This window comes from Eptatretus burgeri, chromosome 2 (genome assembly GCF_056783735.1).
Source record: "Eptatretus burgeri isolate ZD-2024b chromosome 2, Ebu_testis_v1, whole genome shotgun sequence".
Taxonomy (NCBI): Eukaryota; Metazoa; Chordata; class Myxini; order Myxiniformes; family Myxinidae; genus Eptatretus; species Eptatretus burgeri.
Genome location: NC_140962.1, coordinates 82481632 through 82495945, shown reverse-complemented (window position 1 = coordinate 82495945; position 14314 = coordinate 82481632). Strand labels below are relative to the sequence as shown.

Below are 14314 nucleotides of genomic sequence, written 5' to 3'. Positions count from 1 at the left end.
TTGTGAAGACTTTGGTTGAGGTGAGGTGCACACACCGATTCCAGAGGAAACGAGGCGACCGATTCTGCACGTGTTGTTGATTCATTGTGCGGGGAAGATGTTGTTGAGAGTGTTTTGGGACCGAATCGAGAGTATGTGTGTGTGAATTCAATCGGTGAAAAATCTGAATTGGAATCGACTGTGAGCTCGATAAGGAATTAAAGATTACTGGACGATGTGATACATGAATGTGTTGTTAGAAATAATATTGCAACAAATAAAACGTGAAGAGAAATGGACATTCATAAAATAAAATAATTAAAACCACCTCAGCAAGACAGTCTGGGGACAGTTCCACGTCATAAAGGCCTACGGGTCCAGCCTGACCCCCTTGTCTATGAGGGTGGTCTTTTCTTGGTTTATTTGTGTGAATGTTGTGGCGCCGTGTCCCGCAAGTAGAACTGTGTAAGTGCTTGTGAATAATAATAATAATAATAATAATAATAATAGACGCTTGTAGTGCTTTACCTTGCTCGTGTGTTGTCCCTTCCCGCCAATTTCATTGCATTACTGTGTAAATAATAAATGTGCGTATTTAAATGTTAACCCGTTCGTTGTGTCCTCTTTCCCCATTGAACTGCTATCTGGCCTTCGGAATAATAGCGGGCTTTTTAATAGCCGATAAAAGAATTGGGTTCAACGAGGCCTGGCGATAATACACCGCTCAGTTATCCCAGAACGGAACGAACCGCTTAAGCGGTTCGTGTCCAAGCAGGCCTTCGTTCGTTGAGGTACGGTCTCTCGGTAGTCTGCCCGCGCGAATACTTCGGTATATCGATAATTCGGCGATTGACCCTGTCGCGCGCGGGTAGAGTGTTGACTAGGCCGTGGTGTGCGCTTGGAGCACACCCTTGACTGGTTTTTGGCGTTGTTCCAGAAAGTCGCGACTGAATTGTCCGTCCGGTGGGTGAGACGGCCGCCATTGGCTAAAGCGGCTGTTCGCACGCTGGGCGGGTGGTAGATTTGTAACACTGGTGTCAGGACTGGGATACAGATTAATTCCCCTCCAAACCAAATTAACGGGAATCGGATCAGGGGTGTGCGAAGCGATCCTCCGTTCCCCCAAATACGAGCTTCAAATTATTTCCGATAAGCAAGATGGCGGTTCAAGGCGAATAGGGGAAGGAGGGTTTAGAAATGTTAGAATCCACGGCCCAGGATGAAATTCCCGAGCAGGACGTTCCCAATATGCAGGTTGAATTTCCCCCACAACCGAACCCAGAGCTCAAAATGGGCGTGACGGCCGCGGTTTTCAACACCCCCCCTCCCCCTCCTTCATCAAAGTCCTTCCCCGCTCCCCAGCGAGGCCATGACCGACCGAGGCGATCCAGCTTCGTCGGGGTCGGCCGAGATCGGCAAAGTGGGGGAAGTGTTTGCACGGATGCCGCAAGCAATGAACGAAATGAATGCGAATATGACAAATGAAATGAAAAACAACAGGGACGAGATAAAGAAAGAAATGAAAGAAATGAGGGGTGAAATGCAGCGTGTGGGGCGATGCCTGCGGGCATAATGGACAGCGCCACGTGCTGGAGCGAACGAGCTGAGGGGGAGTGTGGACTGTGTCGGCCCTGTGGTGGAGGACAAATTAATACGGGAGACATGTTGGATGAGACTCGTAACGGCAGAGAGAGTGATGGTGACCCAGAGGGAAAAATTAAATGGGGTGACTGAGACGTGTACAATACACGTAGAGACGAGGGAGACAATGAACGAGATGACAGAAATAACAGACTCGGGAGATAGAAAAAGTAGAGGAGAGACTACACGATGAAGACGGGGTGAAAGACGAGCACACACACATGGAGGTAGTGGAGGACGATGAGGGGGAACTCGGGGAATGTGTCGTGACTCGGTGCAAGCAGCCGGATAGCCTCCTTCAGGAATGAGGGGAGGGAATATTCCTCCTTGAAGCTGGTCACGACCATGTGGGTCCGGTCGAGCCGAGCGAGGTAGAGGAGGCGAGTGCTGTTGACGGGTGCACGTGGAGCTTGGGGGGTATGGAGGCCCCGGGTCCCCTTGTGGTGGAGCGATTCCCCAGCATGATTGTCCCAGTATGTGTGTTCACGAGTGTGGTGAAATGTGTGCTGAAACGCGCGCATAGCGTGGGTGAAAGGCGTTGTGCAAGGAAAAGGGCGAGCATGAGTGAAAAGGTGTGTGTAAAGGAAACACCGAGTGTGGAAGGAACACCGTGTGAGAGGGAAACAGCGTGTGTGGTTTCGAAATGTGTGAGTGAAACGGCGTGAGTAAGTGAACGGCCGTGTGTGAGAGAGACCGTGTGTGAGAGGTCGCTGTATGTGAGGGAGATGGCGGTTGGCATGCGGGAACATGCAACCGCATGTCCCGGTGTGAATGTCATGGTGAGGTGTGTGGGCGTCGTGGCACGGGGAAGTTTGTGCGCGAGAGTGTGACAAAGACGGTGCCTGATGGTGGTCCAAGGCCGAGTAGGGGCCGTAGCTGTTTTGGGAACCGTGCCGGGTTTGCACGGCAGCGCGTGCGGGGTCCGTGCTGTGCTACGCACGAGGCCGCCACGTGCGCCGCTTCGCGAGTGAAGCCCGGTCCGGAAACGCACGCGGTGGATTAGCCGATCCCGCGGACGGACAGAAGGTAGGCTGGACATGGATTTGGACCGGATGGGTTCTCCACGCGAGCGTGTTTGTGAAGCTCCGACGAGTAGAGCACATGTGTTCGCATGGGGAACCCCTCGAAACGCGAGGCTTGTTTTTTGATGCGCAGGGTGACGTCATGGCTGCATGGTCGGAATCCGGCAGGAGGGGAAATCCCTGCCGGATGGTACCGTCCGAGAGGGGATGAGGTGCGCAGAACGCGAACAGTTGCCATGACGTCACGGGGAAAAAGCGCAGGTTGCGAGTTGCCGCGCTGGTGTGCGCATTAAAAAAAAAAGAAAAAAAAGCAAGCCTCGCTTCGGGTGAACAGGATTCCTGGGCAGGGGTGGAATATCCCTTGCCCGGGCACAGGATACAACTAGTTAGGGGCAAGAGTTACCTGAGTTAGACCGGCTTCATGGGGCAGGGACAAGTCCTCATGGAGACCGTGGAATGGATTAGTTAGAGGGATTTTAGGTCAGATTTAGGGTGGGGGAATTATTTTGAGGACACGGACAGACTGTGAATGGGTAGAGGGGACGTTGCTTAGGTACGTAGCTTAAAAGGATGTGCTATATTTTAAGGCATGACGAGGGAGCACGAGGTGGTTAGGGGATGTAGTCAGAGGAATGGCAGTGATCAGCGAGAGATGAGTTGAAGAGTGGAAAAATGTACTTGGTGAGTGAGTGAGGGCCAGTGAGCCTGTGTGTATGGAGCGAATGTGGAATGCATGGTGCGATGAGTGATTGGGGGGAGGAGTGATTCCCACCCAAGGGACCCCGGGGTCAGTGTAAAGTGAGTTAGGGGGTTAGTCAAATTGACAAAATGTGCTACGCACGAGGCCGCCACGTGCGCGGCTTTGCGAGTGAAGCCCGGTCCGGAAACGCACACGGTGGATTAGCCGATTAGGTCGTTTTGCTGTAGGTGGGAACGTAGGCTCGAAACCCATTTGGAGGGGTGCAGGAGCCCTGTTGACGAGCTGGGAGCGTGGCTGTGAACAGTGAGTATCGCTTCGTGGGTATCCCAGGCACCGAGCTAGTCGGCCGCGGTAGGCCGAGGGTCCATGGGGGGCCGGGATAGTGTAGTGGGCACGGGTGGGCCTGCATGATGCGGGGCCCGGGGCGCCATTGGCCGCATGGGCAGTGCATTGGGCACGGGCACCCAGGAAAGGGTCCCAGGGCGCCAGCCTGCCACGTGAGCATTTCAGGGGAGTCGCCAGGGAGGGCACTCCCCAGTGTTTAGGGAGCTGGTAGGCTCGGAGGCAGTTGCAGGGCCCGGGGGTGCCATAGCTGGAGAATCGGCAGAGGGTAGTTCCTGCCAAGGCAGCCACGCGTCCCAGCCACAAAACTGGGCTTACGAGCCCAGTTCTATCTTTCTTTTCTGGGGTTTTTGCATGGAAGTCTGTGGTGCCTTATCTACCAAGTAAAACTGATTAAGTGCATGTACATAATAAATAGATATCGGCTGTAAGGTTTTACTCGTGTCTTGTCCCCTATCCACATTCATTGCATTGCTTACATGTGCAAATAAATGTTCCCCATTTTTGAATGTCACCTGCTCGTTGCGTCCCTTCCTCCATTGACTGCCATAATTGTGTTCAGAATAATTAGCTGGCTGATCATAAGCCAATAAAACGTACATCTGGTCCGACGGGGCTTGGCGATATAAAACCGCTCGGCAATCGCAAACGGAACGAACTGCTTAAAGCGGCTCGTTTTCGTGCAGGCTCCGTTGAGGTATAAATCCCCGGCATTTCTGTCTGCACGAATAATTAGGTACATCGACAATTCGGCGATCGACCCTGTAGCGCGTGGACAGAAGAGTTGGCTGGTTTATGGTGTGGTTAACAACACCCGTAGCTGGGTTTCGGCGTTGATCCGAAACCTGCAACTAGATTGCTCGTTCGGTGGGCACGCGCGGCTGCAATTGAGCTAAAGGCGGTCGCCCGCACGCCGGGCGGGCGAAAATTCACAACAATATGTAGACAGATAGCTATAGTATACCTGCCATCACTGGTCTGTTCTGTGGTTAGCACGTGATAGTACTGGACCAATCATGTTCTGTGATGTACCTCCAGCTGCATGGCTAATACTCGGCGGCCTCGGTTTCACTTTTTAACCACACAAATTTTTGCTCATTCGCTTGTGATTGTGAGCTAAAAAGTATAGCGACCCAGAGTCATGAATACCAAGTACAATATAGTGGTTTCGTGGACTGTTGACGCTTCATCTCGGAGGAGATTAACACTTAGCTCCATTATTGTATAGATATGTAAATTTTATCAAAAGCCTGAGTGAGGGTCGGGAAGTCCTGATGTACAATTCAGGGTCGCAACAAAAAAGGTTGGGAACCACTGCTCTGAATCATCTAGCCTGGGTTCGAATCCCGACCCAGCTATAAACTCTCATCACAGTGTTTCACAGGTGTAGTGATTCATCGATGGATGTGCCGTCCATCGGATGGACGTTAAATTGGATGTCCCATCTGCTGGCATTAGTTGGTTGATGTAAAAGACTCCATGGTGTCCTTTGCGAAGAGTAGGCGAGCTATCGCCGGCACCCTGAACAAATTCGATATTCCTACCCTACCCTGAGTCCTGATCTCAATCGAACGTCAGACCAGGTGTATTCAATTACCGAGTATACTGTTGTGCACCAGGGGTCGGTGGCGATAAACGACCACGAGGTAGAGCAGTGGAGTCTTCTCCCACCGAACACCCGGAATTTAGGTCGTGACTCTCGGATAAGTCCGAGGGTTCACAGGTCCCTTAGCGGACCGTGGTCGCCAATATTTTGACGGCGTGGGGTAGGGTTAATTGCCTAATTTCAACATACCTAAATACCCACGTCGTCCAACTACCGGGGAAAACCACACCCTCGACGGACCTCGGGCAGAACGAACCGTTTACCGAGCCCGATCCGGGCGTAAACCGAGCGGGGATTACCAAGATCCGTCGGTCCAAGTGGCAACTTACCGGCCTGAACGGCCTTACTATTTCTCAATACGCACCTTGCTAGGCCAATGAAGGAAAACACGAACAACGAACTGGAACATTTAACAGGAGTTTATTTATAACAATAATCGGGGAGGGGAAGCACACAAAGAGCAGAGTTATCATGAATAAAAGAAATGTAAACCATGTACAATGGACAACACTGAGCAATTTCTACTTATACAGACTTGTGCCACACACATACACCCAAATAAATGGTGGCCGCGGTCTGTATTTGCACCTGCCCGCCCCGTGCGGTCTGCTCGAGCTTGTCCGGTGACGGTACTCGAACCCACTGCCAACAACGCCGCACCAAGCTCTGGGGACCAAGAACGGCGCCACGGACGCCAGTCAGCACGGGCACAGACCAGATGAGAACGCCAGCAGCTTCCTATCTCTGCTTCGGCGAGGCGAACCTTTCTTGCTTTTCACGAGGCGAACTTTTCTTGCCTTTTACGAGGCGAGCCTTTCTTGCTTTTTTCTTCACGGCTTGCTACTTTGTCTTATCCTCCCCTCCCCCGTGAGTCGAGGGTTCCGCTCTGAGGGACTCGCCTCTGGATTGGACGAGGGGTTGTCGGGCGACTCGGGGGCAGCCCTTCATTGGTCGGGCCGAACACTCCCTCTGGCTGGGCGGGGCCGCCCCTGAGGTGCTCAGCCCCCCTGATTGGCTGGGGGTTCGCGTGCGATGCTCGCCCTTCGCTCATTGGCTGGAGGAAACTCTCCATGCCCCTTCTTGGGGGCGGAGCCTCGATCCGAAGCGACAGAGGCTCCGCCCATGCCCTCAGCCAAAAACATGTGGGCAAGGCGACGGGGTCGAGTGCGGGTCGGCGTCGATGTTGTTGTTGTTGTTGTCGATGTAATAAAAACCTAACTAAAAATAACTCGAAGCGCACACACGAAATTCCCATTAGACATATGGGATGGATTCTAACTATTAACACATACTTATCAAAAATAACTGAACTACGGGGACTCTGGCTGTCTGTGTGCAAAAGGCCTCCAGATTCGTAACATGTAGAGCGATCGTGGTGGCTTAAGCACTCCATTGGAAACCGTTGATAAGGAACGGCTCGCTTGGCAAGCGCTAGCTATCTGCTTGGTAACTGAACACAGCCCGAGCCAGCCGGTTGGTGAAAGACTTGGGCCAAGCTTCCCTCAGCCAACCCCCCAAGAACGTGGGGACAATTGTTACCTTTAAAGATTATTGTTGTCGGTGTTGCTCCTAGATCTTGTAGATCTGGCATTACCGGAACTCGATGTCATTTCCCTTATGGGATTATTTAATTATTAAAGCCGTTTCTTTGATCCTGTGTGCTGTCTGATCATTACAATTACATTAATATATCCGACTGACTCGTTTGTACAATGCAGTACTGTATTGTGGATTTAATTTCATACAATATTTAAATCATATTTGAATGCAGCACAAAAACGTAGAGATAAAAAAAATGAATCTCAATCATCATGCCCTCTTTCTAATATGTCAACGTTTAAATTTTTGTCTTTTAGCTTTTGTTTTCGCCTTAAAAAAAATCAAGCGATGTATAGCCTTCGATCACTGGTTACTAGGTTTAGTTTACTTCCGGTCTTTTCATATAGTTGTTTTTATCTCGAGGTTTTTTTTTTTGTGAAAATAAATACGTTTGACAGCACTGTCGTAAAATATTTATTGTAACATCGAGAAACATTTCTCGTAACACAAAGGACGCGTCGGTTGTTGATTGGACGGTGCTGGTGTTTGTCGGTTGTCGCTTTGTTGTTGCCAATGTGTCCGTGAATTATGAGGCGTCCTGATCGCGAAGGCCGATTGACGGCCGTGGATAGTGGGAGAGGGAAAGGAAAAGGAAAGGAGAATGAAAAGGAGAAGGGGAAAGAGAAGGAGAGAGGGAAAGAAGTGCGGGTAAGGCGGGAGCCGTTGAGTAAGGTGAGTCCGGAGACGAACGAGCGTCTTGGACGAATCTGTCCACTTGGAGTCGTACACCTTGACTTGTCCGTTCACCTTTCGCCTCGTCTTTTCACCCAAATAAAAAAACATTCGTGCTGGATTGCTCTCTGCTCTTTTAATGGGTTTTGTGTGCGTTTATCAGGTGGTTCTACGTCGCCTGCCGCCGTGTCTGACGGTGGAATCCTTACTCGAGCAGCTACAGCCTCTGCCGGAACACGATTACTTTTATTTCTGTCCCGCAGACGAAAGGTACACCCTCTCAAATATCTGATAAGTTTCGTGTATACTGTACATTGAAAACCAGGCCTATGTTCACTTATCAAGCAGCGAGGCCGGCGCTTGTCGAGCCATCCGTTCCTTAGCAACGGGTTTGAATGGGGTACTCGCTTGTGCTTAAGCCGCTTGGCGAGTGCTTAAGCCGCTTGGCGAGCGCTTTGTAAGAAACTTGGTAACTGAACACACGTGGAAACTTGCTTCAGTGTTGGTAGTCGTGCCATGTCGTCACTTCGTTGACGGATTTGATCAGAAAAGACAGCATATTGTCCTTCATAAGCCTACTGTATCACATGTCTATCTGAGAGTGTCGAAGAGGATGTGAAATGAAGTAAAAAGACATGGCAAATGATCTTTTTACAACACATAATTGTGTGTGTGTGTGTGTACATACATGCATACTGATTCGATCATGGGGTCAAGAGGTCAAAGGTCAGAGGTCCCATCAGGTAAAAATTCTGTGACCGCATTAACTTGTGAACCAGTGATGAGATTTTGACCAAACTTGGTAGAAGCAGGGCCACCGAGAGCCAGAATCGAATGGCCCCTCCCTTGGGTAATACGAAGTGGAGGGCCCCCTTCATCTGGGCCCCCTTAAATATATATATATATATATATTTTTTTTCAAACAACCTCCACGGACGTTTCTGTATTTTCGTTGTCAAAAAAAACTTTTGCCATGTTTAAAGGAAATTGAGGTATTATTCACTTAATCTTACATGCAGATTCATTGAACACACTTTTTCCGAATGGGGTGTGGCAACACTCCTGTGTTCATTTTTGGCATTGTATCATTACTGTGATGTAAATTGTTACCACAGTTGTTTATTTTCCAAGGGAGAGTGTCACTGCCCATGCCAGGGAATCACCCTGAGGGAGATACAAAATAAAGCTGCCCTTGGTGTTTTATCATCACAAACAATCATTATATAAAACATCTCCCCCCCCCTCTCCTTTCAGCACCCATGGGGAGAAGTATATATTATTATGCAAAAGTGAACTGACGACTCCACCCTCTGCCATACCATCTCTCATCCCTCTGATTGATAAGCAGCAGCCTCTTCACTCTCTGCACACCTGGATAAAATCATAAGCTGGTCAAACACTTGGAACATGTCTTTCAATCCTGATAAATCCCACACAATCACTATGTCTCTCCAAAAGGACCATCTTGAACCCCCCCACCCCCCCAACCCCCATCTACTTTCTCCACAATCTCCTTGAAGAAGTCTTGTCATTCAAGTTTTTGGGTATTATTATCTGCCACGATCTTTCCTGCGAAAGCCACATTTCAAAGTTGGCCTCCAAAGCCAGTCACTGACTGGGCATCCTACAGCTTGCAAAGTTCTTTCTTGGCACATCTGAGCTTCCAACCACTTACAAAGCTTTCATCCGCAGCTTGATGGAGTACTGCTCCCCCCTCTGAGGTGGTGCTCTTGCCTCACACCGAGCTCGGCTTCACGCTCTGAAAACCAAGGCTTTTTGGATCACTGGTATCTCCCGTGATGAAGCTGAGTCAATGGGTCTCTCTCTCTCTGTCTCTCTGTCTCTCTGTCTCTCTGTCTCTCTGTGTCTCTGTGTCTCTGTGTCTCTGTGTCTCTGTCTCTCTGTCTCTCTGTCTCTCTGTCTCTCTGTCTCTCTGTGTCTCTGTGTCTCTGTGTCTCTGTGTCTCTGTCTCTCTCTCTCTCTCCCCCCCCCCAGACCCAGACAAGTTTGTGATATTTCTGTCTTCTGCCATCTCCTCTTCAGCCTTGCCCCCCCTCCTTTGTCTTTGCTCTGTCCCCCCCCCCCTATATTTCCGCAGGGAGTTCAAGGTCCACCAAAACCCCTTTCTCGTGAAACTGCCAAAATCAAGAATCACTTGCTCACCTTCACTCTTTCATTCCTTTTTCCCCACCTCTGGAACAAACTCCCACACTCTCTTCAATCCCATTTCTCCCTCCAGGTCTTCAAAACAGCTGTTCACCACCATCTCATATCTTCTCCCATCTAAAAACCATGATATTTTCTACCTCCGTTAATCCATCCCAAACCCACCTCCTTCAAATTCCCTGTTTTCCTTCCTGAAAGTCCCTGTAGTACCATCTTGTGTACCCCACCCCATCCCTCTCCCCTCCACAGATCTTCTTTTATCTTTGTTCCCCACTGCTTTGTGCTTCCCTCTCCCACCCCTTTTGTCTCCTGCTCCACTTGTTCTTTGTTATGTGTGTTAGCTCTTATATGAGCCTCGACATTGTATACAGAAAAAAAGAAGATTTCTGCATCAAAAGGTCAAAAGTCATGTCAGCTTTAAAATGTGATAGAGAACAGCTGAAGGGATTTAAATCAAATTTGGTACAAGTATTATAATAATGTAATAATGCAGACGGAGGAATATTGGTTGACGTCTCGACGTTGAAAAGTGCCGTTCTATTTCAACATAATTTTCAACATTTTTATGAAAGAGTGGCGATGTCAAAGTGGTTAACCATAATTGTGGTGTTCCTGAATGAAAATCGGACTCGAGGATAGGAATACGAGAAATAACCTTGATTGAGAGCTGTTGGGTTCTTACCATTCACTTTTAGTGCATTCCAGCATCAGCCGTGGATACAACACAAATACACACGCACACACGGATGCTTCAACTTTTACCAATACATGCAAAAATCTAATATTCCTCTTGTGGGCCCGGAACCAAACAAACGTTATATATTTATAATGGTCCCCACAACCCGTACAGCCCCAATCACCCTTTCCCTCCCAACATGATTGATCGTAAATACCATTTTAAACTTACTCTGCACTGAATGCACAAGCCTGAAGCACTGAATGCACAATATGTAATTCCCATCAGTGTTCAAAAAAGGAACTTGATCCGTATGCACAGTAAATTCACTGGCAGCGATCCTTCGGGGTTGTGTAACACACGTCGGCAAACTGATAATGTCTGTAAGATGAGCAGGTGCCCATTCGGCAAGCTGAGAAAGTTCTCCAAAACTTTTGTTACTAGTACGTGGCCGTACGTGCGTTGCCGTACATGCGTGGCCGTACGTGGAAAAAAAACCCCAAAAACAAACAAAAAAAACTTTCAAACTGCATGTCAGAAACAACCACACAGGCCGTTCCTTCGTTCTCGTAAACGACGACTGGATTGGGGCATTGTGTTTATCTATAAATGCGCATAAGAAATCGAGAAATTATTAGAATACAGTAAGTCATCACTATCCGGAAGTGGTGCGTGCCTGTACGGAATGTTCACGTGCATTCCACAAATTATCGCTTGCATTGAAGTAACAACTGCTGTGATATACACACAGAGTTAATTAAAATCCAAATTAAAATCAAGCTTACCTCCCTCAACAACCACACAGGACGTTCCTTCACTCTCACATGCCCGTACGTGTGTGGCTGTACGAAAAAAAAATCTTTCAACAACTTAAAAGTAAATGACGACTGGATTGGGGCATTGTGTTTATTTAGAAATGCGCATAAGAAATCGAGAAATTATTAGAATACAGTAAGTCATCATTATCCGGAAGTCCGTACGTTGTAACCTGTAAAGGGGAATGCGGCTGAGAATCTCTTCCCCATCGGCCACACCTACGCAGCAACGTGTCTTGTCATTGTTTTTTTTTTTTTTTTTTTTTTTGTATACCTTGGTCGAGGCTCGTATGAGAGCTAACACACAACTCACAGCAAGGAGGCATGAGACAAGAGGGGCGGGAGTGGAAGGGACAAAACATTGGGGAACAGACACAGGTGAACTGTGGAAGGGAGAGGGATGGGGATGGGACGGGGAACATGGCGAGGGGAAGATGGACATTAAAGGGACTTTCAGGAAGGAAAGCAGGAGAATTGAAGGAAGTGGGCTTGGGTGGATTATCGGGGGTAGAAAAGATCGAGGATTTGGATGGGGGAAGATAAGAGGTGGTGGTGAACAGCTGTTTTGAAAGCCTGGAGGGAAGAATGGGAAAGAATAGAGTGAGGAAGTTTATTCCAAAGGCGGGAAAAAGAGGAATGAAAGAGTGAAGATGAGCAGTGATTCGTGATTTTGGTAGTTTTACCAGAAGGGGGTTGTTGGCGGACCTTGAGCGCCCTGTGGAAATGTGGTTGGGACAAATCACAGAGAGAGCAGGGGGCAAGGCTGGAGAGGAGTCGGTAGGGAAGACAGAAAGACCACCGACCAACCTGCGGTGATTGAGTGAGAGGCCCAAAGACTCAGCTTCATTGCGGGAGATGCCAATGATCTTAAAAGCCCTGGTTTCGACAGCGTGAAGTCGAGAAAGGTGGGAGGCAGGAGCACCAGCCCAGAGGGGAGAGCAGTACTCCATCAGGCTACGGACAAAAGCTTTGTAAGTGGTCAGGAGCTCAAGAGGGCCGAGGAAGGACTTTGCACGACGGAGGATTCCCAGTCGGCGACTGGCTTTTGAGGCAAGGTTGGAAATGTGACTTTCCCAGGAAAGGTCATGGCAGATAGTGAGACCCAGAAGCTTGAAAGAAAAGACTTCTTCCAGAGGATTGTTGAGAAAGTGGATGGGGGGGTCCTTTCGAAGAGACATAGTGAGAGTGTGAGATTTGTCTGGATTGAAAGACATGTTCCACGTGTTGGACCAGTTTGTGATTTTATCCAGATCTGCAGTGAGCGAAGAAGCTGCTGCTTGCCGGTCTGAGGGATGACAGATGGTACGGCAGAGGGTGGAGTCATCGGCAAAGAGAAATAGAGGATTTTCCAGAGAGTCCGAGAGATCATTGATGAAAACCAGAAAAAGAACAGGGCCCAGAACGCTACCTTGAGGAACTCCAGCCTGCACAGGAAGAGGGGATGAAAGAACTCCATTTAGGGCCACACGTTGACTGCGACAGGAGAGGAAGTCTGCGAGCCATGAGTGGAGATGGCCTTGAATACCATGGGAAGAGAGTTTGGTGAGTAGGGCAGGGTGCCAGACTGTGTCAAAAGCACGTGATATGTCCAGGGATACGGCTCGGATTTCCTGTCTGGCATTGAGGACCTCCATCCATTGATGGGAGAGCAGTAGCAGCATATCTAGGGTAGAGTGACCTGGTCTGAAACCAAATTGATGATTGGAAATCAAGCCATTGGAGAAGAGGAAGGATTTCATGTCTGAAGCGATGATGGATTCCATAACCTTGCTGATGATTGGGAGAAGGCTGATTGGTCTATAGTTACAGGGATCTGTTTTTGCACCTTTTTTATGCAGGGCAGTGATGTTAGCAGATTTCCAAGCAGATGGCAGATGACCTTGGGAAAATGAGAGGGTGAATAGAACAGAGAGAGGGTGAGCAAGAGCAGAAGAGCAGGCTTTGAGGACACGTGGGCTGATGCCGTCTGGACCGGTTGCAGAATCTGACTCGAGGTTTGAAAGCAAGCTCTCCACCTTGTCAGGAGAAAAGGATACAGAGTCAGGGGACAGTTGGGTGCGACTGGGTAAAGTGGGTAGAGATAGTGATGGGTTTGGGACACAAGATTTAGCTGCAAACACCGAGTTTAGACATTCAGCTTTATCACGTGTGGAATCAGCAGTGCGGCCATTTGAGGTAAGGGAGGGGATGGAGGGGGAACATACACCAGAAACAGATTTGATTAAACGCCACCAGGATTTTGAGGAGGGAGAGAGGTTTGAGAGTTCAGACTTGAGATGAGAAAGATGTTGTTTTCTGGCTCTCCTGAGGGTAGCTACACACTTGTTCCGAGCTTTGTGGAAAGAACTGAGATTGCCCTCAGTTGGGTTTGCTTTCCATGAGGCAAAGGCAAGTTGTTTCAGGACAACTGCCTCGCCACAAGCTTCAGTAAACCAACGGCGGGAGGAAGGGTAAGACAACTGAACACGAGAGGGGATAAATCTGTGCATGAGGGAGAGCAAGTTTCTTTGAAAGAATTCCCAGGATGAGTTGATGTTTGAGAAAGTAGTGATAGGAGACCAGTCTGTAAGTTTGATGGCTGCTCGGAGACCCTGCCAGTCGGCTTGAGTGAAATGCCAGACTCGACGGCGGTGAGGTGGTTCTCTGATAACAGCCAGAGAGATGTCCACTTTAACAAGGACGTGGTCAGAAGAACCAATTGGAGCGAAGGAAGAGCAGCAGATATTGTCAGGGAAATTTGTCAAAATCAGATCCAGAAGAGATGGAGTACCATTGGTTGAGATCCGGGTCGGGAAGTTGACCGATTGAGTCAGTCCCAATGAGTCACAGAAAGCTTTTGCTGATGTCCCATGGCAGGTGAGAGAGGTACCCACACCTAGCCAACTGGCGTGATGACAATTGAAGTCACCACATAAGAGGAAGAGAGAGTTTGGATGAGAAGATAGAAGATGGTCCATGTTTTCGGAGAGTGAGGTGTAGATGGAGTCATCACTGTTCGGTGGACGGTACAGTACACATATAAACATGAGGTGGGAGTGGAGGGGAAGCCGAAGCCAGAGGTATTCCTGGGGGTGTGGGGAGTGAGAGCAGTGCATG

General features: G+C 49.0%; 1 protein-coding gene across 1 annotated transcript in view; it reads left to right on the top strand.

The window, feature by feature from the left end:
- The first annotated feature begins 7244 nt into the window (after positions 1-7244).
- LOC147032434 (uncharacterized) overlaps positions 7245-14314 on the top strand; it is a 45676-nt gene continuing 38606 nt past the window's right edge. The window contains exons 1-2 of the mRNA XM_085870059.1: positions 7245-7561; positions 7725-7831. Of these exons, the coding sequence (XP_085726185.1) occupies positions 7418-7561; positions 7725-7831 (251 nt within the window). The 5' untranslated portion in view covers positions 7245-7417. The remainder of the gene's footprint in view (positions 7562-7724; positions 7832-14314) is intronic.